The 24,433-nt window shown below is 41.4% G+C and overlaps 1 protein-coding gene across 1 annotated transcript in view; it reads left to right on the top strand.

Moving 5' to 3' along the window:
* Positions 1-24,433, top strand: part of WDR75 (WD repeat domain 75) — a 1,027,793-nt gene that overhangs the window by 54,712 nt on the left and 948,648 nt on the right. Inside the window, exons 3-5 of the mRNA XM_044071106.1 lie at positions 141-206; positions 1,223-1,322; positions 7,825-7,949. Coding sequence (XP_043927041.1) covers positions 141-206; positions 1,223-1,322; positions 7,825-7,949 — 291 coding nt within the window. The remainder of the gene's footprint in view (positions 1-140; positions 207-1,222; positions 1,323-7,824; positions 7,950-24,433) is intronic.

Genomic DNA, 24,433 nt, shown 5'->3' with positions numbered 1-24,433 from the left:
TTATGCCACTGCCAGGACTGTAATCAGTTTAGGCAAATGTCTATAGGAAGAACACTTGAATTCCTCAGTAAATGTTGAAAGAAATGTACAAAAATCATTTCGTTAAAGTTGAAATATATTATTCTTTTTTTCTGTCGTAGCTGTATACTTGTTCAGTTGATGGTACCGTGAAGGTCTGGGATTTCACAGATGGAATTCTTCTAAAGGTACATGAGTTGATGATCCCTTTTGATAGTGCAAGTAGGTATTACACAGTTGCTGATTTTGTTTGTTAGATTCAGAAGCACAGTATCTATCTGTATTATTATTGATTGGAGTAAGCATGAATATGTGAGAATCAGTTGGGGGTAGGGTTGGGCATTTACTGACTAGCTGGAGGTTTTCTGCCCTTTTCTTTGAAAAGGGGGGGCATCACGGTGGACATTGTGATCCATATTGGAAACAACAAAACCTAGTCATTGAAATGTAAATAAATGTCATGGCATGTTAGTTTTCTTGACCCAATTACAGCTGTTTTGTTTTATGTTTTAAAAGTCTTATCTACTTTTAAATGACTGTTCTTCCTGTTTTTTACTATACCATGTTAACCTTCAGACCATTTTACTTCTGTTTATCCCCTAGCAGGGCTGCCACTACCCCGCCCCCCACAATTACTAAACGTGTTAACTCATGTGGTGTTACTAACACTAGACTAAGGGGAGTACTTCCTATAGTTCAGTTAGTGCAGCACAGTAATTAGTATATTTAGTAATTGGTAATGTGGGTACAAAGCATTCACTTTGAGGGTGCAGTGGATGTAGCTGCCTTTGCAAAATTACTTTTTTTTCCTGTTTATTTGTATTTATAGCTTATGGTGTGAAGCTGAAGTAAAACATAACTTGAGGATGAGGAATTGTTTATGGTAGTGAGGTCATCCCTGGGTAGATGAAGTAGTTCTGTAACTGCATTATGGCTATGGCTGTGGTACCAGTCCTGTCTCCTGCTTTGTCTTCCTGACACTTTGTTTGAAAGTAAAAATGCTTGTGTTCCAAGAAGTTAGGGTTAGTTTATGTGGTGAAGGAACATGTCTGTGACTGTGGCTGACCTATGAAGGTAGTCAGGAGGAGTGGGATAGTAGCCAAGAGTTGCATAATTGAAGTTCATTACACATGGGCTAAGAGTATGTGAAGGGGGGCTTAAAACATTTTATTTTTGGAGTGACATTATTCTTTTTTCCCCTTAGACTTTTGTAGTTGGCTGGAGGCTCTATTCACTCTACTGCTGCTTTGGCACCGAGGACAAAATCTTTTCTATAGCTTCAGAGTATGACCTTGATTCCCCAGGTAGGTTTCTGGTGTGTGATTCTATAAGTATTAAATGATGAATTCTTGAGAAGTTCAATCAAAGTGGTTTGTGAATCATACTTAAAAAAATTGTCTGCAGGTTTGCTTTGACGAGAATGGCTTCTGCTCCGTTTCTGTTTCAGTGCAAAGACATATAACCATTGAATATACATCAAGATTGAATAGAAAGAAGTAAAGGCAGCAAAGGAGATGCTTCTTCATAACCACCTGACCTGATCTTACAGGCCCAGTTAACCTGTGTTTGTACAGTGCAGTGAAAGTCCACCCCTCTAAGCTTGAGCTGTGGTTTCCCTAGTTTCTGTTAGGGAAGTTGCATTGCCCAGTGTGTTGAAGTGAGTGTCAAACTCTCCCCTTCCAGGCGAGGTGAGTAAGCCATGCCCTTTCACCTTATCCCCCCTACCTTTCCTGCCTGGCTCCTGTAGTGCCACTGCTGCTAATTTAACACTGGTCACCTGATTCACAGTCAGAGGTCTACCCTCATTGACAGTGAGTCAGGCTTAGATTGAAGATTCAGTTGTATAATTTATTTTTCAGTTATATATATTAAAAAAAAACTAAAGGAGCTGGAGATACTTCTGATTCCTTTATTTGTTGTAGAATAGTTTCCTTATTTTCAAATGGTAGATGGGGATGAGGAGATGACATAACTGCAGGATAGCTTTATTTTTGTGTAGAAGGTAGTTCTTGTCCCTGTATCAGTTCAAGGACTACATACAAGCTTTTTTGTGAAGAGTATTCAACATTTCCCTAGTCACTTGAGTTGCTTAGAAGGATTAAGAGTTTTAAGTACTTCAGTTGTGCTTATTCTGTTAAGAGACTGGTTGGTTTTAAATGTTCATGCTATTAATGGTTAGTAGTGGTGGTGGTGATGTGGTAGCATTGTCACCTCACAGTAAGACATTGTCCTGTTCAATTCTCAGCTAGAGCGTCTTCTGTGTGGAGACATGCGTGAATGGGCGTACCTTCGTTGAAGGTTGTGCGTCAGGGTTGGCAACTTAGCACGTAAAAATCTACTGCCAATCATTAGCGGACCGGAGTTCCGCTGTGGCGACCCCTAACCGGGAAAAGCCGAAAGACACAAACACAAATAAGTTCAAATTTATCTCTGTGCTTTAAGTGCAACATAGAAGCTCATGTGTATATTTTAAGGCGCAAAAAACAGCATGAAATCCTTTCATGTGACCAAGAAAATATTTTATGGGATGCTGGATATGGGTAATCTTGTATTGGGAACCCTTTTATATAGGGTGCAAGTGTCATCAAAGCCTTTTTGTGGTTGTCTGATTGCATATGCCTTAATTTCAGATAGGTACATCAGCCTGTCCTGTCTGCCCTTTGGTTCATTTTGCTGCCTTTCCACCCTTGATATTTTTTTATTGTTCATAGGTGTGTACTAGGCTAATGGCCCTGGATCCTTTACAAGCCTAGCCCAAAAATATTGCCCAGGCACTCTGCCACCCGATAGTTCACAGTGCCCCTATCCAGTAGGGCAACTGGAGTGATCCCTGGGGTGAACTTTTTGTTGCCTATCCGCTCGTCAAGATTTCTCTTGAAGAGGGCTAGCGAGATGCTTTGCTTGACATGAATGGGAAGCTTATTCCAGAGTGTGGGCAGTCTTTGGGAGATTAACCTGTCCCTGCAGCATGTTCTGTTAATTGTGGTAATGAGGTTGTGATCTCTAGAGCGTGTGGCATGGGGGATTGGGATTTCTTTTAGGTGTAGCATTTCAAGTAGGATTGGGTCAGACATGGCTTTGTAAGTCGAGCAAAGATCACCTCTAAGTAGACGATAAGAGACTGAGAAGAGTTGAAGTTTCATGAGTCTGTCAGTTTAGGACATGTGTTTAAGGCCTAGGATCCTTTTTATGAGGTACTTTTGTGGCCTCCAGCTGTTGTAGGTGTCTGGTCAGGTACATGCCAAACGGGGTGTTATATTCGATGGCTGGTCTAATGAAGGATAAGTAGAGAGGAATGATCTCTTTCTTCCTGGGTGCAAAACCTTTGGTTATAAGATGTGCCAAGTAGAAGGACTTTCTGACCACAGTGCCAATGTGGTGGTCGAAGATGAGGTGGCTGTTGACCTGGGTGCCGGGATCTCTTATGGCCCTTTCAGTGTTCAGTGGGCTCCCATCAATGTGGTAATTTGTGGGAACTGAGATTTATCCATAGAGGATAATAACGCATTTTTTGGCGTTAAGCTTCAGGCCATGGTTCCGACATCAGTCATTGGTCTCAGAGAGGCCCTTTTGTAGGATGTCTGCATCACTTGAGGAGTTGATAATGACTCCTAGCTTGCAGTCGTCAGTGAACTTGGTCAGCCAGAGTCCTCCTGTGTTGGCCTGGACTTCGAGAAGTAGGTGCCAAGCAGGAGAGGGCCCAGGACCGAGCCCCGTGGGACTCCACTTGTGACTGGTTGACAGTCTGACTTGGAATCCACAACTTTCACTATATGGGTCCTGTTTGTGAGCCAATTTGCAACCCACCTAGTGATGTAAGGATTGATGCCTAGTCTGGTGAGTTCATCAATGATACCTAAGTGGGGAATGGTATCAAAGGCCTTGGCCAGGTCGAGGTAGGCTGTATGCACTGCCTTACCCTCATCCACAGCTTTGGTGACTGTCTCGAAGAAGTTAAGCAGGTTCAGCAGGCAGGATCTCCCTTGACAAAGCTAAACTGTGTTGGGATCAAGAGTTTGGAGATTGCCTATATTTTTGTTAAGCAGGTTCATGATGATGCGCTCCGTAGCTTTGCATACCAGACTCGTCAGGCTAATGGGGCAGTAGTTCCCAGGTCTGTAGTTGCTCCCCTTTATGGAGCGGGATGACTGTAGTAGTGCGCCGTTCAGTAGGGACATAGCCTGAGGTAAGGCTGTGATTGAACAGGGCACACAGATGTGGTGCCAGTTCTTTTTGTAGCTCATGTAGGATGCAGCCAGGGATATTATCATGTCCCGTGGACTCTGTATTCTTGGCTTTGGACAGTGCAGCTTTTACTTGTGCCGCAGGAATGGTGGGTACCAGGCCTTCTTCTAGTATTGGGATAGGGCCCTTGGAGGTGGGGGTAAAGTTGGCACTGAATCTGTCGGCCAGTATGTTGGCTATATATGTTGGCTCAGTGTAGGAGGTGTCATTGTGCAGTAACTCAGAGCATATCTGAGTATTGCCTTGGAGGTTTTTTATATAGCTGTAGAAGGCTTTGTGGTTGTTTTTGTTGTCAGCCGCAATTCTGCCTTCATAGCTGGCTTTGGAGGATTTGATGAGGGATCTCACCTTTTTGTTGAGACTGATAAGGGAGGATTTCCAGTCTTGTGACTTCATTTTTGCCTGCAACAGTTTCTTCTTTCTGTTGTAGAGTTTATTGATGGCTGGGGACCACCAGATTGGCTTCCTTTTTTAGTTCTATTTGGTATGGCAAGGTCCATGTATTTCTGTACGTGCTCGTACAGTGCATTGGTGTACGATTCGGCAGTCATGCAGTTATTTTCCATTGGCATGGGTGCCGAGAAGTTAGCCGCCTCTGTTTTCAGGAGCCCAAAGTCAGCTTTAGAGAAGTTTTTCAGGGTGGTCACCTTAGCAAGGGTTGTAGGTAAGATGGAGATTTCCATGGTGATCAATTTATGGTCAGAGTTCACCAGGGAGGAATTGACTTTAGGTGTGGGGCAACGGTCTCCCATGTTGGTGATAACCAGGTCGGGGTTGTTGCTTCCTCTAGTGGGGGTCAGAATGAGCTAGTCGAGGGCATTGGAATTGATAAATTCCAGAAAGTGTTAGGCCTGTACATTGGTACTTGAATAGTTTTCCCAGTTGATGGAAGAGTAGTTGAAGTCACCCACTATGAGTGTATTGGGTTGGACCTTGATAGATTCCAGGGTGCTTAGGAACATGGAGTAAGAGTCTAGGAACATGTTTGGGGTTCTGTAGCAGGCTATGACTTGTATCACTGTATTACCCAGTGTTTGTTGTACCTGAAGTATCTCGGATGCATTATGCTGGGCTACCAGTCTAGAGGTGTGCATATCCTTTAAGAACATGGAGACACCACTGCCTTTGGAGCTTCTGGACGTATTCTGGGACTGAAAGGTATGGAATGAGTTGTAGCCTTGGAGCGCAGGGGTGATTTCTGCCTCTTTAAACCAGGTCTCCATTACAGCACAGATGTCGGCATTCTCCATTTTGAGGAGAGCTTTGAGCGAGTGCATCTTGAGACTTAGACTTCTAGCACTGAGCAGCATGACCTTCAGATTGCATTTGTTTGTAGCTGTTATGGTGGAATTTTGGTCTTTGGAACACTGCCTAAAAAGGCACTATAGGGGTGGCTAGAGCCTTAGCCAGTACCTGGAATTCCAGGGGTGACAGATGCAGGCTGTGTCTGGCAAAGCATCGAGGTCTGTCAATCATATCGTCCCAGGCAGACAGACACTGGATCCCCTTAGAATGACACCATAAACTTAGCCAGTTGTTGAAGTCCATCATTTTCTGCTCGTACTGTGGTGTCATTCTGGGTGATGGTAGAATACTTCTCAGGGCTAGGATCATACCTGCCTGGGCCACATAGTCCAAGAGTTCCATCACATCTCTTTTCATGTAGTCCAGGGAGGTATGTCTCTGGTCATTCATACCCACATGGACAATGACCGAGTCATATTTGTACTTGTTGTGGAGTGACCTGAGTGCATGTGTTATGTTGCAGATCCTGGCACCTGATAGAGAACTGTCACCCTCTACTTGTTCAGCCTAGTGAGTGGGACATCAGCATGCCTCATAATTGAGTCTCCTATGATTATTACATTGGGCAAAGTGTTTTACCTTAAGGGCTTAGGTTGAAGGGCACACTGTGGTGGTGAGCTATGTGTTCTGGGGTTGGTGTTGTGTTGTGGTGGTCGAGTGCATTTCTGTCTCTGGGTTGTCTGTTGTTTGGGTACATTTTTATTGAGAGCCTCCACAAATGTGGTTGTATGGTTTGTGTTTCTATGTGTGGGTTGTGATGGTTGGTGTTTTGGAGGGCTGTGTGTTCTATGTAGTGAGTTGCAGGTGTTGACCTTCTCCTCTTGACCAGCTAGTCCTCTCTTGGTTGGAGCGTGCACTGCTTCCAGTTTGGTGATATAAGTGCATCTCTCACATGTATGAGTGTTGGGAGGTAAGAGGTGAAGGTTGTCAGTGTACATCAGACAGTTCCCACACTGTCTCAGAATGCCCAAGTGCACCAGGTTAGCAGGAAAAAGCACAGGAAATTGCCCTACAATCATACCAGGAGTGGTGGTCATAACTAATAAGTACTGGTGCACTTACTGCTTAGGAACAGCTAGTGCTGATAGGACCTAAGTCTGCTGCAGTAAATGCTGCAAAAGCCTGTTGAAAGTGCTAGCTGATTAAGCTAATTGAAGTGCAAGAAGTAAAAGAACAAGCACGTTCTAAGGGGAAAATTGAAGAGTAAACTTTCTGGCACCAGTAATAGGTTACCTCAGCTGACACGGGCTTTTAAACCAGAAAGTTGAAAGAGATGGAAAAACTGCCCAAACGGTCAATAAACTACAATTTCTGGGCCAGAAACCACCACTCCTAGTGCTTACCACTCCACTGATGAGCTAGAAGGCTTCCCTCCAACACAGAAAGTTCTGGGGGGCTCAGAAACTTTAAAAACAGTCCTGGATACAGCAAATCTGTATCTGGACTAGACTAGTTACAGGAACGGCAGGAAACAAGCTTAGAACTTTTTTTTGTGCAGAAAAGCAGTTAAAACAGTAGCAAAAACACTGTAAATGCAGTACAAGAGATTACACTCAAGTATGTAGCAATATTAAGGCAAATGCATTTTAAATAAATGCCGATAAATTAAAAACGACAAAAAAACATGCAGAGAGCAGTAAATTATGAAAAAATCAAAATGGGAGGCACTTCTTTCTCCTTCCTGTTGCTCTTGTAGTCTGCAGGATGTCAAAACTGGATCCATGGAGCTTAAACGAGCACAAACACATGCAAACTCGGGCTTTTAAATCAGAAAGTTGAAAGGGATGGGAAAACTGCTTAAACAGCCAATAAACTACAATTTCTGGGCCAGAAACCACTCCTCTTGTGGTAGATAGGCTGTTGTGGAGATAGGGGGAAAGAAGCTACCATATGTAGCAACAAGGGCGATCTGATACTCTAGATAAATTGAATTTCATGTGTTCATAAAGATGCAAGTACTGAAACTAGATGTGGGATTCAGATAAGTTAAAACCTTTTGACGCCATGCTTATACCCCAGAAGCAATTTGTTCACTTCTGAGTTTTCATACCTCTAAGAAAGCTTAAAGGGTAAAAAACGTGCGTTGGGGTGGGTGTGTTCACTGCCCTTGTGCTGTGGTTTTAATAATCGAGCACTACTTCATTTTAAATTGAAAGTTTGTCTTCTTGCAGGTTTTGTCCTTTTTGCCTGTATGTTGCTTGGTGCTTTTTTTTTGTCTTCATTTGCAAAATGTCAACAGATTTGTTTGTCTTAAAGATTGTTTTCAGCTAATTTCTGTGAAGCTTCCCAAATCCACTGACCAAGAGATCGAGGCAAAGCAGCTGTCATTGATTTTAGATGACGTAAGCCAGGAGCCAAAATGTACTGCATTTGGCAGAGAGGTAAGTATTTATTTATTTATTTATTTATTTAATTATTTATTTTTTAAATATAAACATTTGATTCTATGTGTTTTTTGGGGGTGGGGATGGGTGATCATTGCCTGCATACTTAAATATTTCAGATCCCTCTAGATTCTTTAAGGGACTTATAAAGCCATTTTACCCTATAGAAAATCGATTGAACCTTGCAGGTCGGATCCTGAAGTAAATGATAGTGATGGTAGAACTAAAATATAGGTTTCTCACAGTTGCCAATCAGTATGAGTCTTAACTTGGTTCATCAAGTTTTTGTTGTCCGGTTTAGAATTTGCATTTTGTCTCGACAAAGCAAGTCAGGAAACTGGAACTGTGGAAGCACATTTGATGAAGATAAAAATAAAATAACATTTATAAGAAGATAAAAATAATTAAACTAAAATACTTCACATTTTAATATGTGCATAATATACAACATGCTTGTTTTTGAAACATCCCATCTGTTCTCCATGGTTATTTCAAGCACGGTCTTCCCTAATGTTTTTTGGAAGTTCAGTTTACTGAATTAATTTTACCTTTTAGTAGGAATTGACATATTTTGGCAAGGTATTTCTTTCTTTCTTTTAACTCCATATCTCTCTTTCTCCTTACTACTATTAACAGTCTGTGGTTTTATACTGGTGGTAGTATGTTTTATTATTGCTTCTGTGTCTTGCTAGTGTTGTCCTTGAGTACAAAAGACTGTCTTGTACTGTGTCAAACTGTATTTTTAATAATATTGATATACATTTTTGGGTTGTGTTCAGTTACTATTTGTCCTAATTTCATAGGTTGTTATACTCTTTTTTTTAATTACAATGAAAATGGTAGTTTTTAAAGCAGTAATCCTTAATCTTTTTATTTATTTTTTACCTTCATGTATTCATCAGAAAGAATATAGAATCCATTGTGTGGTTTGAACATAAGCCTTGAGACCATACCTCTCAACTGTCTATATTTTTCACAGAATGTCCAGATTTTGACTGGTATTTATGGTTCTTTTCTCATAAAATTGGTTTTCTGGAAGCATTTAGTGTCCCTATTTTTGGGCCCTTGTCCCCCCATTATCTGTGGCTTTGTCCAGATTTTTTTGCTCTAAGAGGTGGAGAGGTATGCTTGATACTTTTTTTTTTTCTCCTGCATCCTTACCCCCTATGTAGACCAGATTCTACATTTTTGACAGCAAACATTTATTTTTGACTTCTATTACCACCTGTTGTGGCCACGTTACAGTTGTGCAAGTGTTGCATTGTCTGCAGTGGCTTGGCCTTACTTTCTGTTTTTTTGTTTTTACCTGACATATGTTATGTTGTTGTTTTTTCAGCATTCACCCACCACCAGATCCACCCCCTTCAAGAAAATTTTCAAATTATAGAGATGAAACTATTTTTATCGCCTTATCTGCCTCGTTTACTAATGATCAAACAAATCCAGTGTTTAAAAAATCAGATAGGCAAGTAGCAGCAAGGTAACATCTGTAGTCATTGGGATAAGGAGAAAGTAAAAGCAAAAAAAAATCCAGCAAAAGAATCCATGTGTTAAGTCCTGACCAGTGTTACAAGCAAAGGGGAATGAATGCACCATACTAGAACTGGGAGACTCAATTTCCCTTTCCTTGTTCAAATTGTGTAAACATTTGCTGAGCCTCAGGTTGATTTACATTATATCCAGTCTCATTTTGTTGCTTTCAATTTAGTTTCAGATTCTACTGGTATCAGTATTGTCTGTCCAGCATCACATTCACAGTCATTAACCTTGCCATCACATCTGCTACCCTTAGGCCCACTTCAGGAAATGATACTTGTGAGTCAAGATTTTTTGGTGTTTTAGATTATGAAGCTGCCTACATTTGAAATCCCATGCTATCGAGGTGGAATGTCTGGTACTGGGCTTGAATTCAGAAACTTTATCCATCCCACTTAAACCTGCTGGAGTCTTGACTCAACTTTTCCGGGAATGTCGATATTTCCTGGGTTTTGCTCCTTGGCTGACCTCTCCTGGGTTCACTTAGGTAGGAGTAAACTCTACAAACTCTTCATGTTTGACTATGCTTTGCTTGTCAAGGATGTTCAGTGTGGGTATCAGCAACAATCCAGTTACCAGTGTTGACTGTGCAGCTGGTCTTTCAGCTACAGCCTACACATGTAGAGCAAAGTCCCTGCATTACTAAGACACAGGAAGAAGGGAAAGAAACTGTCAGCTGTGTTAGTCATTCTACCAGTGGTACGAAGACTTCTAGAATCTGCTGCAGATGGAACTTTCTCTGAGAAAGTTCATAAAAGTCATACATATGTTGGTGATTGGTGTTTCGGTGAATAAGATCCAATCAAAAAACCTCTCTGGTATTTTGGATTCCATGAACCAACTAATGGCTAGTATAACAAAAATGAAATTGTTTGCTGTTAATGAAAACTTTCAGAAACTGTGTATAAGAAAACTCTTTATTTCTTTATGGTTTACAAGGAATATGCATTACAAAACAGTGTGGAACTTTGTTCTGGGTCTGATGCATATGTAGGAATGCAGGGTTGATTTACTGTTGTTTGTCACCATTTGTCTATGCTTTCACCATGTGACAAGAAGTCTGACGAGACTTAGGTTTCTGCAAGGCGTGACACAATTTTTTTCATGGGGTGGGTCAGTAGAACAATAAATTATAACCTTTGAGTTTTACCCACCTTGTCTAACTTCAGTCCTAGACAGAGATTTCAGTAGCTGTGCCTCAGTCCATTTGAAGACCAGTGTCGGTCTCAGGCCAACATTCTTTCAAGCCTTTATTGGCGCACAGGGCTTCCCTGTAACATTGGTATTGCTTTTCAGGGTTGTTCTTGAGTTGCCCTCACTTCCAAGTACATCCAGCTTTGTCAGAGTATTTTCTAGTGTATGATTTCTCAGCTTTCTTTAGAAGTTTTCAGACTGGCTTCAAGATATTTCTTGTGCTTGTAGTAGACTGTGTTCAGATTTTTAAACCTCAAAATGTAACTGCATGCACTCTTCTTTTTCTCAAAACTTCCCTTTTTTCTTAAATTTCAGGGAGTCCAGCAGTGTATAATGGAAAAATCATAGGGTGATTAAATTTAGCAGAGGAGAATCATTAAAGGATGTGGTAGAAAACACACACAAGTGAATGTACACTTCCCCCTCATATTGAAGAGGCTACCCTAATACAAACAAGTCCCAGAAACGGACACACAAAGTTATTTGCAATATTGAAATTCTTTCCCCTGATTTGGATGCTGACAGAAAATACATCTTTGGCAGCACCTTCTTGTGTACCAAAGTGGGTATCCCTTTAATTATGTTGTCTCAGAGTTAAAAGGGATATAGATCCTTGCACTTCTCAAATGTTTTCTTGAGTTGTAGGTAAAGGAATGCTGCAGTTAGACAGGCAACATCCAAATTAGATGGCATTAGTGTGTCTGGTGTTTAATTTTGTTACAGGAAACTGCATTGAAATGGAGACTTACTAGTGCCTTCACTAGACAAATGTCACTCTTTGGATCAAACAGGCTGAAACATTACTCTTTGTAAGTGCCTGTAAAGGTGCAAGTACCTGCAGATGTTCAAGAAGTCAAAAGGAAAAGAAAAGTAACAACTGAACATGGGGATTTTGCATAATCAGCTAATTTCCTCTGTAGATTTTAATAAAGAAAATTCCTCTCACAAGACTAATATGAAAAAAGATTATTCTTAATTTTGGGCTCTTCACCAGAAGATTAATGCAGTAAGTATCTATAAACCAAGTGAGTCTTTTTCTTTTCATTGGCTTGTAGGTGATCATATCTCACTAGGGAAACAATGGATAGAAATGATGGGGCTTTCATATGTTTAGTCGACATTTAGTCCAGTCTTTGGCATATCTTTAAAAGTACAAAACACTGTCATTGCTCTCACTTAATGTCCAGTCATTAAAAGGTTGGTGGGTTGTACAAGTATCCCTTAGATAGGCAGGATGTGTGTAATGCCTGAAAGACTGGTCCACTGTCATTTATGCCAGAATGGAAAAAACGTTCTATACCTCCTCTTCCCTTTGGATAAAAAAAGGGTACTCTATAAATGTGGTGAACATGTTTACACACCGAGTGCCTTAAGGAACTGGAGTATTAATGTAACTGGCTGACATAGTACATTATCATAACTCAGTTTTGGAGAAAATTCAAGATCTAGGGTACTCTTACTGGTACTGTCACACACAGAATAGAGTTGACAAGATAAGAATAGGTACATTGAGGTGTGCTTATAATGTTGCAAATGCTACTTCAAGCACAGCCGTAACATGAGGTATGACTTTTGAATGCCACTGTAGTGTTGTCAACCAGATGATGACACGAGAGGGAAAAACAAGGTTATCTCTGTATGTACGTACATGTAATAGATATGTATGTTTTGTGTGTGTGTGTGTGATATGTAATCTATGTACATATATCAAATAGGTCGCCTGTATTTGGTCTAAGTTTTCCTTGGCTGACATCTGTTTAAAAGACGGCATTTGATTGACTGAATTGGGGAATATGTCTTTTCCTTGCTACTTTTTGAACTTGGAGTTGGGGTGTGTAATCAGCAGGGGGTGTAGTTGGGCTTGCCCCCTGCAAAAACAGTGCTTTTCTGTTTTTTGTAATAAAAGTTTGCATGCACCTAGTTTGTTTTTTTCAGTACACCTCAAAGTCAAAGTAAACTTTGTCATTTAGAACTACACACTTATAGCCTAAATGAAGTTTCGTGCATCAGCTCAATTCTTGAGATCACAAAGGAAAGTGAAACAGCACATACAAGTAGAGGAATAAACATAACTAATACAGTACTACTCCCAATACATGCAAGAAAGCGCAGAGACATTTGCCAACACTCACATACGAAAAGAATACCCTCCCCTGAATTAATTTAATACAAAACACACTACAGATTGAACAGTGACAAAGTTATATGTCTAGTATTGCACTTGAATGGGTTAAATAATACTGACTATGGATATAATGAATAAATATTGTGCTTACTTGGAATATATGTAAGTATATATTGCACAAAGATATAAATAAAAAATTGACTTGTGTCCAGACCCTTAGGACTAGGGCCTGAGTTCAGAAGTCTAATCACTGTAGGGTAGAAACTGTTATTTTATCTTGTAGTCCTGCAACGGATGCTGCAATATCTCCTGCCTGATGCCAGATGCTTAAACAGTCCGTGCGCAGGATGTGGGTTGTCCTGTATTATTTTGGTGGCCATTCAGGTGCTTCTTGCAAAATTAAGATGTATTGATGGAAGAATGGAACCTGTTACCTTCTCTGCAACCTTCACCACTCTTTGTAGTGCCTTCCTTTCTGTAACTGTGCAGCTTCCAAACCACACTGTGACGTTGTAGGTGAAGATGCTCTATATTGCACCTCTGTAGAAGGTGGAGAGAATATGAGAAGGAAGCTTAGCTTTTTTCACCCTTCTTAAAAAGTGGAGACATTGGTGCATTTTCTTGACCAGTTGGCTGGTGTTTCCTCACCACGAGAGATCCTCTGATATGTGTACACCCAGGAATTTCATAGTCTTAACCATCTCCACACTCTCACCATTGATCCTGAGTACTGGATAGTTTGTTCCCTTTTCCTGAAGTCAATAATCTCTCTGGTCTTGCTTACATTCAGGTCAAGGTTGTTCCCCTTGCACATACTGATCAGAGATGCCACCTCCTCTCAGTGCACCCTTTCATCTTCATTTGCGATGAGCCGCACAACTGTGGTGTCATCAGCAAATTTGATGATATGGTTGGACTTGTGCCTAGCATAGCAGTTGTGGGTCAGGATGATGAATAACAGTGGGCTGAGAACATATTCCTTTGGAACCCCGGTGTTAATCGTGATGCACTTTGATGTGTTCTTACCCAAACTCACCCTCTGTGGTCTCTCAGTCAAGAAGTCCAGGATCCAGTTACAGAGATGTTTACTGAATGTGCCAGTTTTTCTATCAGCTGCATTAGTACCACCATATTAAATGAAGAGCTGAAGTCTATGAAAAGCATCCTCACATAAATTGTCTTTGCCCTCTAAATGCTCAAGGGAGATGTGTAGTGCTACTGATATGGTGTCAGCCATGGATCTATCAGCTCTGCATGCAAACTGCAGAGGGTCAAAAATCAGGAGGTAGGCATGATAAAAGATGCTTTTTGATCAGCCACTCAAAACATTTCATAACAGTGAATGTCAGAGCGACTGGTCTGTAGTCATTATGGCTGGAGGGAATGGTTTTCTTGGGTAGTGGGATGATGTTAGTTTCCTTGTATCATGAGGGTACTTTCGCCATGGTAAGAGATGTTAAATTTTTCCTTGAGCACTGTGCATGGTTGATCAGCACAGCTTTTTAACACCTTTCGCAGTATGTTGTCTGGGCCACCAGCCTTCCTGGAGTCCACTCTCCTTGGCTCTCTTCTTACCTCCTGTGTGCTGAGGCTGAGTACTGCATCCTTTTCATCAGTGGTTAGCTTTAATGTCAGGCTGTTTTCTTTCCTCAAATCTAGCAAAGAAGATGTTCAAATTGCCCTGGAATTCAATGCTGACCTGATTTTTGTAGTCTGTGATCTCCTGTATGCCTAGCCATAGTCTCTTTGCATCCTTCATGTCTTCAAAGTGACTCTGCACTTTTCTGCCATACTGCCTCTTAGCCTCCTTTATGCTCTTCCTCAGATTACCTCTTGCTACACTTAGGGCTGTGTTATTCTTAGCACTGTAAGCTGTGTTTCTCTCCTTCAGAAGCTCCTATATCTTAGGGGTGAGCTATGGCTTCTGGTTAGCTCTGGTAGCGATACACTTGGTATTTGTTACCCCATCAATGCAGTTTGAAATGTATGCCATCACTACCTCAGTGTATTCATCAGTGGTCAGATGCTGATTCACCGTGCCTGCCTTCTTGAACATATCCCAGTTGGTTCTTTCAAGGAAGTCTTGGAGGGCCTCCATAGCTCTGTCGGGTCATACATTGATTTCTTTGTGGGTTTCGCTGTAACCAGTGCAGGTTTGTAAGCTGATCGTAGCAAGATAGTATAATGGTCAGAGTTTCCCATTTGTGGAAGTTGTACTGCCTTATAAGCTTTCTTTTAAGTTTATGTACACCTTGTCAAGGATATTATTCCCCCTTGTAGGAATGTCCACATACTGATGGTAGTGCGGGAGTACTTCTTTCAGATCTGCTTTCTTAAGTCACAAGCTGCCATGTGTACCAAGTCAGGATATTTGCTCTGCAGCTCACCCATGTGATTGCATAGTTTATTTAGAGCCTCAGTGGTGTTAGCAGTAGGTGGGATATACACGACTGTTACACTGACCCCATTCAGCTCTCTAGGGATGTAGATGCACGTAAACATTGGTAGCATGTAAACACTGGCATTATCAACAATTTCTGGTCGACATGAGTGTCTTGACAGACTTCAGTATACATAACCTAATGTGCACCTGTCACCCCTGGGATTCTGGATACTGGCTAAGGCTCTTGCTGCCTCTGTAGTGCCTTTTTTTAGGCAAGGTTAAAATGACAAAGTCACCACCGTAACAGGAACAGGCAAGCAAAAACTAGAAGTCTAAATCTCAAAATGCACTACCTCGAGGCACTCCTTAAAATGGAGAACATTGATATCTGTGCAGTGACTGAGACCTGGTTCGAGGCTCCAGAGAGCACCCTTGCATTACCAGGCTATATTTCATACCACACTCTTCGGCCACCTAACCTGGACCGGAACACCAGAGGTGGAGGTGTGTCCATATTCATTAAGGATATCCACACCTCCAGGCTAGTTGCTCAGCATAATGCATCTGAGGTTATCCAAGTGCAACTAACTGTGGGCAATCCAAACTATGCCTCAGGATTCCCACTCCTCTTTTCTTGATATACTGGAAAATATTCAATAATGTTCAACCAAACACCCTAATAATGGGCAATTTCAACTACCCCACCATTAACTGGGAAAAACTATTCATGTACCAGCTCCTTCACTCAACGCTTTCTGGAATTCATAGATTCCAATGCCCTGGATTAACTTATCCACACCCCCACCAGGGCCAACAGTATCCTAAACCTAGTCATTACCAACATGACGTGACTGGTGTTCCACACCTGAAGTCAACTCCTTGGTCAGATCTGACCATAAGATAATCACCCTAGATATCTACATCTTGGCCCCACCCCCCATTAAGGAAATCATGGAAATAAAAATTCCAAAGCCAACTTCATGCTTCTTAAGACAAATGGTGAATTTCAGGACACCCACGCAGATGGACAATACAGTTACAACTGTTGAATCCTTCACAGATGCACTCTGTAAGCACTTACACAAGTGCATGGATCGTGCTATCCCAAACAGAACCAAGATGCTATCCTCCAAAAAATGGAAGTCAATCTGGTGGTCCCCTGGCATAAACAAACTCTACAATAGAAGGAAGAAACTGTTGTAAAAGAGAGTAAAATCCCATGAGTGGAGGAGTTCCCTGGTCAGCCTCAGTAAGAAGCTGAGAATCCCTTATAACATTCTCCAAAGCTAGCTACGAAAACAAAATCGCCACTGATTCTAGGGACAACCACGAAGCATTTTATAGCTATGTCAAGAATCTCAGTGGCAACACCCAGATCTGCTCTTGAGTTACAGAACAACGGCATGAAAATTACAGAACCAACTGATATTGCCAATGTCCTGGCAGATGGGGTCAGTGCTAACTCCACCCCCCTAAAGGGCCCATATCTATATAGGAAGAATGTAGAATCCCTGTAATCACAACTACGCAGGTAAAAGCTGCACTCTCTAAAGCCAAAAACACAGCATCCATGGGACCGGACAACATCCCATGCTGCGTTTTACACTAACTTCAAAACGAACTGGCTCCCCACCTAAACACCATGTTCAATCATAGTTTCACCATCAGGCTTTGTGTCCACTGAGTGGCGCACAGTAACATTTATCCCACTTCACAAATTGGGTGCCACCACTGATCCCAGGAACTATTGCCCTATTAGCCTGACTAGCCTGGCCTGTAAGGCCATGGAATGTATTATCATGGAACTCCTAAACAGAGACATTGGTAACCTCCAAACTCTGGACCCTACCCAGTTTGGGTTTGTGAAAGGCAGATCATGCCTCCTAAGTCTGATTGACTTATTTGAGGCGGTCACCAAAGCTGTAGACGAGGGTAAGGTGGTTCACACTGCCTATTTTGACCTCGGCAAGACTTTCGACACCTTCCCCCATTCTGGAATTATAGCTAAACTCACTAAACTAGGTATAAATCCCTACGTCACAAACTTGGGTTGCCAATTGTCTCACTGACGGAACCCACATTGTAAGAGTTGCAGATTCCAAATCTGACTTCAAACCAGTGACAAGTGCAGTACCACAGGGTTCAGTCCTGGGACCTCTTCTCTTTGGTATCTACTTCTCTGAAGTACAGGCTAACACAGAAGGCCTTTGGCTAACGAAGTTCGCAGATGACTGCAAACTAGGAGCCATAGCTGAGTCCCCAAATGATGTGGACATCCTAAGAGACAGATGCCTGGTGTCAGAGCCATGGCCTCAAGCTCCATGCCAAAAAGTGCATTGTCATCCCCTTTGGTAAAAACTCTGTACCCATGAACTACGACATAGGCGGCAGTCTACTTAACGCTGAATGTGTGATGAGACCTGGGGACCCTGGTGGACAGTAGTCTCTCCTTTGATAATCACATCGCCAAAGTAGTCAGGAAATCCTTCTATGTGATATACCTCATCACAAAAGGGTTCTCATCTAGGAAAAAATAAGTCATTGTTCCCCTCTACTCGACACTCATTAGACCCATTATAGAGTACAGTGCCCCGTTTGGAATGTACCTCACAAGACATCTGCAGCAGCTGGAAAGGCCACAGAAGTACCTCACAAAGAGGATTACTGGCTTCAAACAGATGCCCTACTCTGACCATCTCAAAAAACTCCAGCTTTACTCTGTAGCATATCGCCTACTCCGAGGTGAACTCTGCCTAACATATAAAGCTATGTCAAACCCAGAGCTGTTGGACATGCTACACCTAAAGAAATCCCAATTCCTCCGAGCTACACGCTCTAGGGACCTAAACCTTGTCACCACAATAATCAGGACATGCTGGAGGGATAGATTCCTGTCCCAGAAACTTCCCATACTCTGGAACAAGCTACCCATCTATGTCAAGCAAAGTTCCTCATTAGCATTCTTCAAGAAAAATCTTGATAAGTGGATGGGAAGTAGGAAATACACCCAGTGGATCACTTCTGTGGCTCTTCTCGACAGGGGCACAGGAAAATAACTTTCTTGGGTGGCGTAAGCCAGGGAACCTTGTTGGCTAGGCTTACTTAGGCCCTTGGGCTGCTAGCCTAGTACCTACCTATGAATAAGGTCAACGTGAAAAAAAAAAAAAATGGCAAGCCCTAAAATGCAAACTACCTACAGAATCCATTTTTATAGCAGTGACGGGTTTATGCCCTTTTCCCACTGTAGTGTGGTCTTGAAGTTGTGTATTTAATTTGCATTGTTATTGTATTTAAATGTGCTTAGTTTCTGTCAACATTTTTGGTTTAGACCTTTTGTTAACTTTCCATGTCAACCTTATTCACATTAGATAATTAATTTTATGTAGCTCCATCTGTACACGCATGTACATATGCATACACTTAATACTTTCATCCTCTCAGTACCCTACAGGGACAAGTGTGAGTCATCCTCCTTTACAGTAGATAACTAGAGACAAACACTTATTACAGACAGCTCAATACAGGTATAAAGTAGTATTTTTTTTTCAGAGACTGTTAGACTAGCTAGGCCACACACTTCATCTCATCAAATTCTATGAGCCTTCAGTTGATGGACCGACTTCTCCAAAGAATGTACCAGTCAGAGAGGATAAGATTTTTATTCAGACTATTTCTTGTGACAAAAGGAAAACCTCTCAATACACCTGCAGTTAGCAGATCTAAACAAGTTTTGTAAACGTAGATGTACTTAGATGGGGTTTCTAAAGACTGAACCATTTTTCATAGGTCAAGAGTGCTCCATGGCTACACTGTACATTGAAGGTGCATTTCTTGTAAAGATTTCAGTTAGCTCATAATTTTTAGTTTCCGTTTCCTCCATTTAAAGTATTTACAGGCCTCAGAGTAATTACCAGGTGTTTGGCTGCTGGGGCTGCACATTTAAAGAATCAAAATATAACTACCTTCCTGTCTCTGGATGAATGATATTAGAAACGAGGAATTTTTGGGACTGCTGATGTGGTACATTATAGGTTCATAGGTGGGTGCTAGGCTATCTGCCTGAAGGCATTTATAAGCCTAGCCAGAATGTGTTGGCTTTCGCTGTCCCCTTAGATTAGTTCCCTGTGCCTCTGTCTAGCAGAGCCACTGAAGTGATCCCCGAGGTAAACTTTCTGTTTCCCATCCACTCGTCAAAGTTTCTTTTGAAGAGTGTTAGTTAGGAGCTCTGCCTAATGTAGATTGGGATCTTGTTCCAAAGCATGGGAAGTCTCTGGGACAGGAATCTCTCTCTCCAGCACGTCCTATTTATTGTTGTGGTAAGGTTTAGATCCCTAGAGCATGTGGCTCGAGGGGATAAGGTTTTCTTTAGGTGGAGCATGTCCATCAATTCTGGGTTGGACATAGCCTTGTATGTCAGGCAGAGATCACCTCTGAGTAGGTGGTATGCAACCGAGTACAACTGGAGTTTCTTCAGTTGAGCTGCATAGGGCATCTGTTTGAGGCCATTGATCCTCTTGGTGAGGTACTTCTGTGGTCTTTCCAGCTGTTGCAGGTGTCTTGTAAGGTACATACCAAATGGGGCATTGTACTCTAAGATGAGTCTGATGAGTGATGAGTAGAGGGGCACAATGACCTCTTTTGATCTGGATGTAAACCCTTTTGTGATTGGTTGGGCCACGTAGAAGGATTTTCTAACCACTTTGGCAATGTGATTATCAAAGGTGAGATTGCTATCTACTTGGGTCTCCAGATCCCTTATTACGTCTTCCGTATTTAGGGAACTGCCACCTATGTGGTTGTTTGTGGGTACTTTGTTTTTTCCAAAGGGGATGACTATGCACTTTTTGGCATTTAGCTTGAGGCCATGGTTTTGACACCAGGTATCCGTCTCAGTGAGACCCTTTTGGAGGATGTCTGTGTCAGCCGGAGAGTCAGTTATAACCCCTAGTTTACAGTCGTCTGTGAACTTGGTCAGCCATAGTCCTCCTGTGCTTGCCTGTACCCCTGAGAAGTATATGCCGAACAGGATGGGTCTTAGGACTGAGCCCTGGAGAACACCACTTGTAACCGGTGTAGAGACTGACCTAGCTCCCGCAACTGTCACCATGTGGGTTCTGTCCATGAGCCAGTTGGCAACCCATCTTGTGACGTAGGGGTTTATGTTCAGGCTGGTGAGCTTGTCTGTAATACCAGAATGGGGAATGGTGTCAAAGGCCTTAGTGAGGTCTAGGTAGGCTGTGTGTACCACCTTTTCCTCATCTGTAGCCTTGGTAACGGTCTCAAAGAGGTCCACTAGGTTTAGGAGGCATGATCTGCCCTTAAAGCCAAGCTGGGTAGGGTCCAGTGTTTGGAAGTTCCCAATGTCTCTGTTAATGAGTTCCGTGATGATGCGTTCCATAGCCTTGCAGACCAAGCTAGTCAGGCGTATAGGGCGATAATTCCCAGGGTCTGTTGTGGCTCCACCTTTGTGGAGTGGGATAACCATTGCTGTGCGTCACTCTGTGGGTATGTAGCCTGTGGAGAGGCTGAGGTTGAACAGTGTGTTTAGGTGAGGGGTTAGTTCGTCTTTGAGCTCGTGTAGGATGCAACCTGGGACACTGTCCGGTCCCATTGATGCTGAGTTTTTGGCTTTGGAGAGGGCTGTTTTAACGTGAGCGTCTGTGATTTCAGGGACTCTACATTCTTCTGGTATGGTTATGGGTCCTTTTGGGGGTGAGATGGGGGTGAAGTTTGCGCTGAACCTATTATTCAAACCATTGTACTATTCTGTAGGAATAATAATGAGGTACAAGAAATCTGAGTTTTAACATCTGTGATTTTTCTAGGGGCATTCATAGTCTGTGAAGACTAATGCAAACGCAAGAACAGATATCCAGTCCGTCCTATGGCAATTCAGGCAACAAGGCATGACAGCAAAATAGTTTTGGTTGGAAACTCTTGTATTTTCCATGAGGAAGACTGTGACATTTGGAACCAGTCTGCTGATCCTCTTGGTAATGTTTCCTGTAACACAGTACAGAGATGGAACTCTTGTAATGGAGAGCCATGGAAAAATTATCCATAGTAATGGTATTACTCCAATCATGTGGCATTCAAATGTTTTGCCACAGATTATTCAAACTAACTACACTTGGCGAGTCCACTTAAAACTAACTTTGTTAGTTTAAGGAAGACCATATGAACAAATGGAAACCATGTTAGTTTTAAGGAAATTGTCAGTCTGCAGGGCCCTGGCAGTCTTTCAGGAATACTTGCTTATAGGTCATCTTCAGGTCATCCCAGGATTATAGTGGTGCATGTAAACAGATAAGGGGGGGGGGTGACAAGTTTTCAAATTTGTAAAGAGAGAATTTGTGTTCCAAAGCCCATTCAAAAATAGTCTCCAACAGTGGAAATCTCACATTTGCAGTCTACAGAGTTAACTGGCACATGTACTGCACAGAAAAATGACTTTGCCTCAAATGGAAACTGGATCATACAATTGCCCTTCAAATTAGAGAAATGTGGAATCTTCAAGAAGTGGATCTGTGTTCCACTTGCCTTAACAACCAACTTGAAAACTTCTGCTTTCCATTACTTCACAAACATTCATAAAAATAGATGGCTTATTTTAGACCAACTGGATGCAAGCCCTTTTCTCTTTTCCAAAAGTATGTAGAATGGTGGTGTTCAGCATGTTGTGGCCAACCTGAGTTCAGTAGATCCCTTTTGGCTTAGACAACTTTAGTTTTCAGTACTTGATTTTCTTCTGTCCTCATTTGCCATTGCCTCTATGCAAATCATTGCTAACCCAAAAAGAGGGCAGAATTCTGCATTCCATCTTCAAATCTCTTGACAGCATAGAAGATAGAGTTTTGACTTCTAATATTGGTCCTTGTTTTTAATTAGTCAGTATTTTAAAAAGAATCTAAAGACTTTGTGTAAAAGTTCAGATGTGGAAGACATTTGCTCCATGTCTTATGACAGCGATAAGGTCCTTTCCAGTGTCTCATTCCAAGGCTTCCAGGTTTTGTAAAATACTTGATGTTCTGTTGAGGTTTGTGTTTCCAGAGGTTTTGAGTGACTTTCATCTGTTTCACAGAAGGAAACTTATCCTTTGTTAAGGCTTTTCTTAAAGAAGTCTTTCACCCAAGACTTCCAAGAGGACACATCTTCCTTCCTTAGGACTTGAACTTTATATTGGAAAAAGAACTTTGCGTTAGTCGAAAGCAGTATATTCTGTTTAGTTAAATGTATCTTGTAGAAAGCAGTGCTGTTGGTTTTTGCTGTTTCAAAAAGAAAACCTCTTTATGCAAAATGGAAGTGTTCATTGCAGCACTCACTGTTGCAGTCTTTATTTCTTGTGAATATCCTGTCTTCATGTAGCTTGCTGGCTGGCCTGATTTCCAGAGCTGTATCATCCACCTCTTTGGCTGAGTCCCTTTAACTGCTATATAAGGACTTTGGTAGTAGGGGTCTTGGCTGACACAAATTTCAGATTGTTCTTGCTTTACAATTCACAAGCTATGTAATTTGCTTCTGTCCTTTTCTAGTGATCCCATTTCAGTTTTTATTATCTATTTTAGAATATTCAGTACTTCATATACAGTTGGTTTAGATTTCAATTTTTGAGTAATTGCTTTTTTGGTACCCAATAAAATGAGACATTATAAGGCCTTTCTATATCTAGGCAGTTTAATTCCTGTGTTCCAGCTCAAAAGAATCATTTCCTTAGTTGCAGCAATTTGCTTTCCCAGTATTTCTGACAAGAGTGTTCTCTACGGATTTTTTTTTAAGTGCCAGCTCATTACACTTCCAAAAAACATTTTCCCAGTTACCTCTTTCTTCCACAAAATACTTTCATTGTTTGCAGACTGAGGGCAATTTTTTTGAAGTCTGCTAAGGGTATAAAATACCTACGCAAATCCTAAACCTTCTGGACTTTTTTGCATACTTGGGAGCCATACATACGTTCTTCCATTATTTCCTTGTAAATCTTTTCTAGCCTCCTCTGATTTGATTCTTAGTCATCATACAATATTTAATATGCCATATTGATTATCCCCTTTTCACAGCAGCTTCTATTCTTGAATCAACTAAAAACTCTACCAGAGTAGATCTTTTTCTTACAACTTTTCTGTCCCTTTTTATTTGCCTATGCTCTGATATCAAATCTCTGTTAGGGAGGGCAGTTTCTAACCTGCAGTCCTAACTTCTTTACGATTTCATCCCACTCTGTTACATTTTCCTTTCTAGTTATTTGCTGCCAATACCTTGGTTCCTTTGCCACTTCTCTCCAGTAAATTCCAGCCCTCTCTTGCCTATTTTCTGTACACCTACTTGCAGTCATCCCTCTTGGCAAAATTCTTTACATTGGTGGCTGTTATCAAAATGCATCTGCATCCAAAATTCCACTCTCCATATTTAGTGCATTCACCCCCCACATCACCATCTTTTTCCACTTAGAGGCATAATCTTCTGCTTTTTTACATTTAGGAGGCTTAACTGCTTAGATCTAAATAACCTTTCAAACTGGGTAATCCTAAGTCACCTTGTTCTGTTGGGAGGATCAGCTTTAATCCTCTTATCTACTTCCTCTCCCATTTAAATTACGTCAACTCTTATTGTCCACAAGGTTCTTTTAGTTGATAAAAGTATGCCTGACCTGTATATAAAATTTAAGGGACTCAAAATATTTTCACTGTTTGTATTTTACTGCACATGTCCATAAACAGAAGTTTTCATTTTCTATCTTTTTTCTTCTTCTTCTCATTATGTTTTGTTTAGCCTCTCTACACATATTCTTGGCTGCCATAACAGAGTACTTTACTTTATCACATTCTAATAAATGTGGGTAGTGCTGATCCAGTTTCTGTGTAGCTACATAATTTGTAGCTCTAGCCTTTGTTTTGTCTTCATTGATTTTATATGCAGAAAAGACTTGAAACTCTCTCAAAATCTTCCACGACATAAAAATGTCCTTTTCTGAAGTTATCAGGTACAGCATAATATCATCTGGAGTCCCTTATTTTCTTTGCCAATGGCTCTAAATATGAAGTGAACATAGGGATATGGGAACACCCCTGCCTGGTTCCTCTGTTCAAACAAAACTTGTCAGAGAGGAACCCTTCCACTTTAATTCTTGTCTCCGATTCTTCATATAACCTTATTATTGGATCAGGGAATGCAAATTCTTCCATTGCCCTAATCATAAAATCTTATCTTATTCTGTTGGAATGCCTTCTGTGCATCAAGACCCACCAA

Source organism: Protopterus annectens, chromosome 5.part0 (assembly GCF_019279795.1).
Source record: "Protopterus annectens isolate FY-2018-M chromosome 5.part0, PAN1.0, whole genome shotgun sequence".
NCBI lineage: Eukaryota > Metazoa > Chordata > Ceratodontiformes > Protopteridae > Protopterus > Protopterus annectens.
This window is presented reverse-complemented; position numbering and strand designations above follow the sequence as displayed.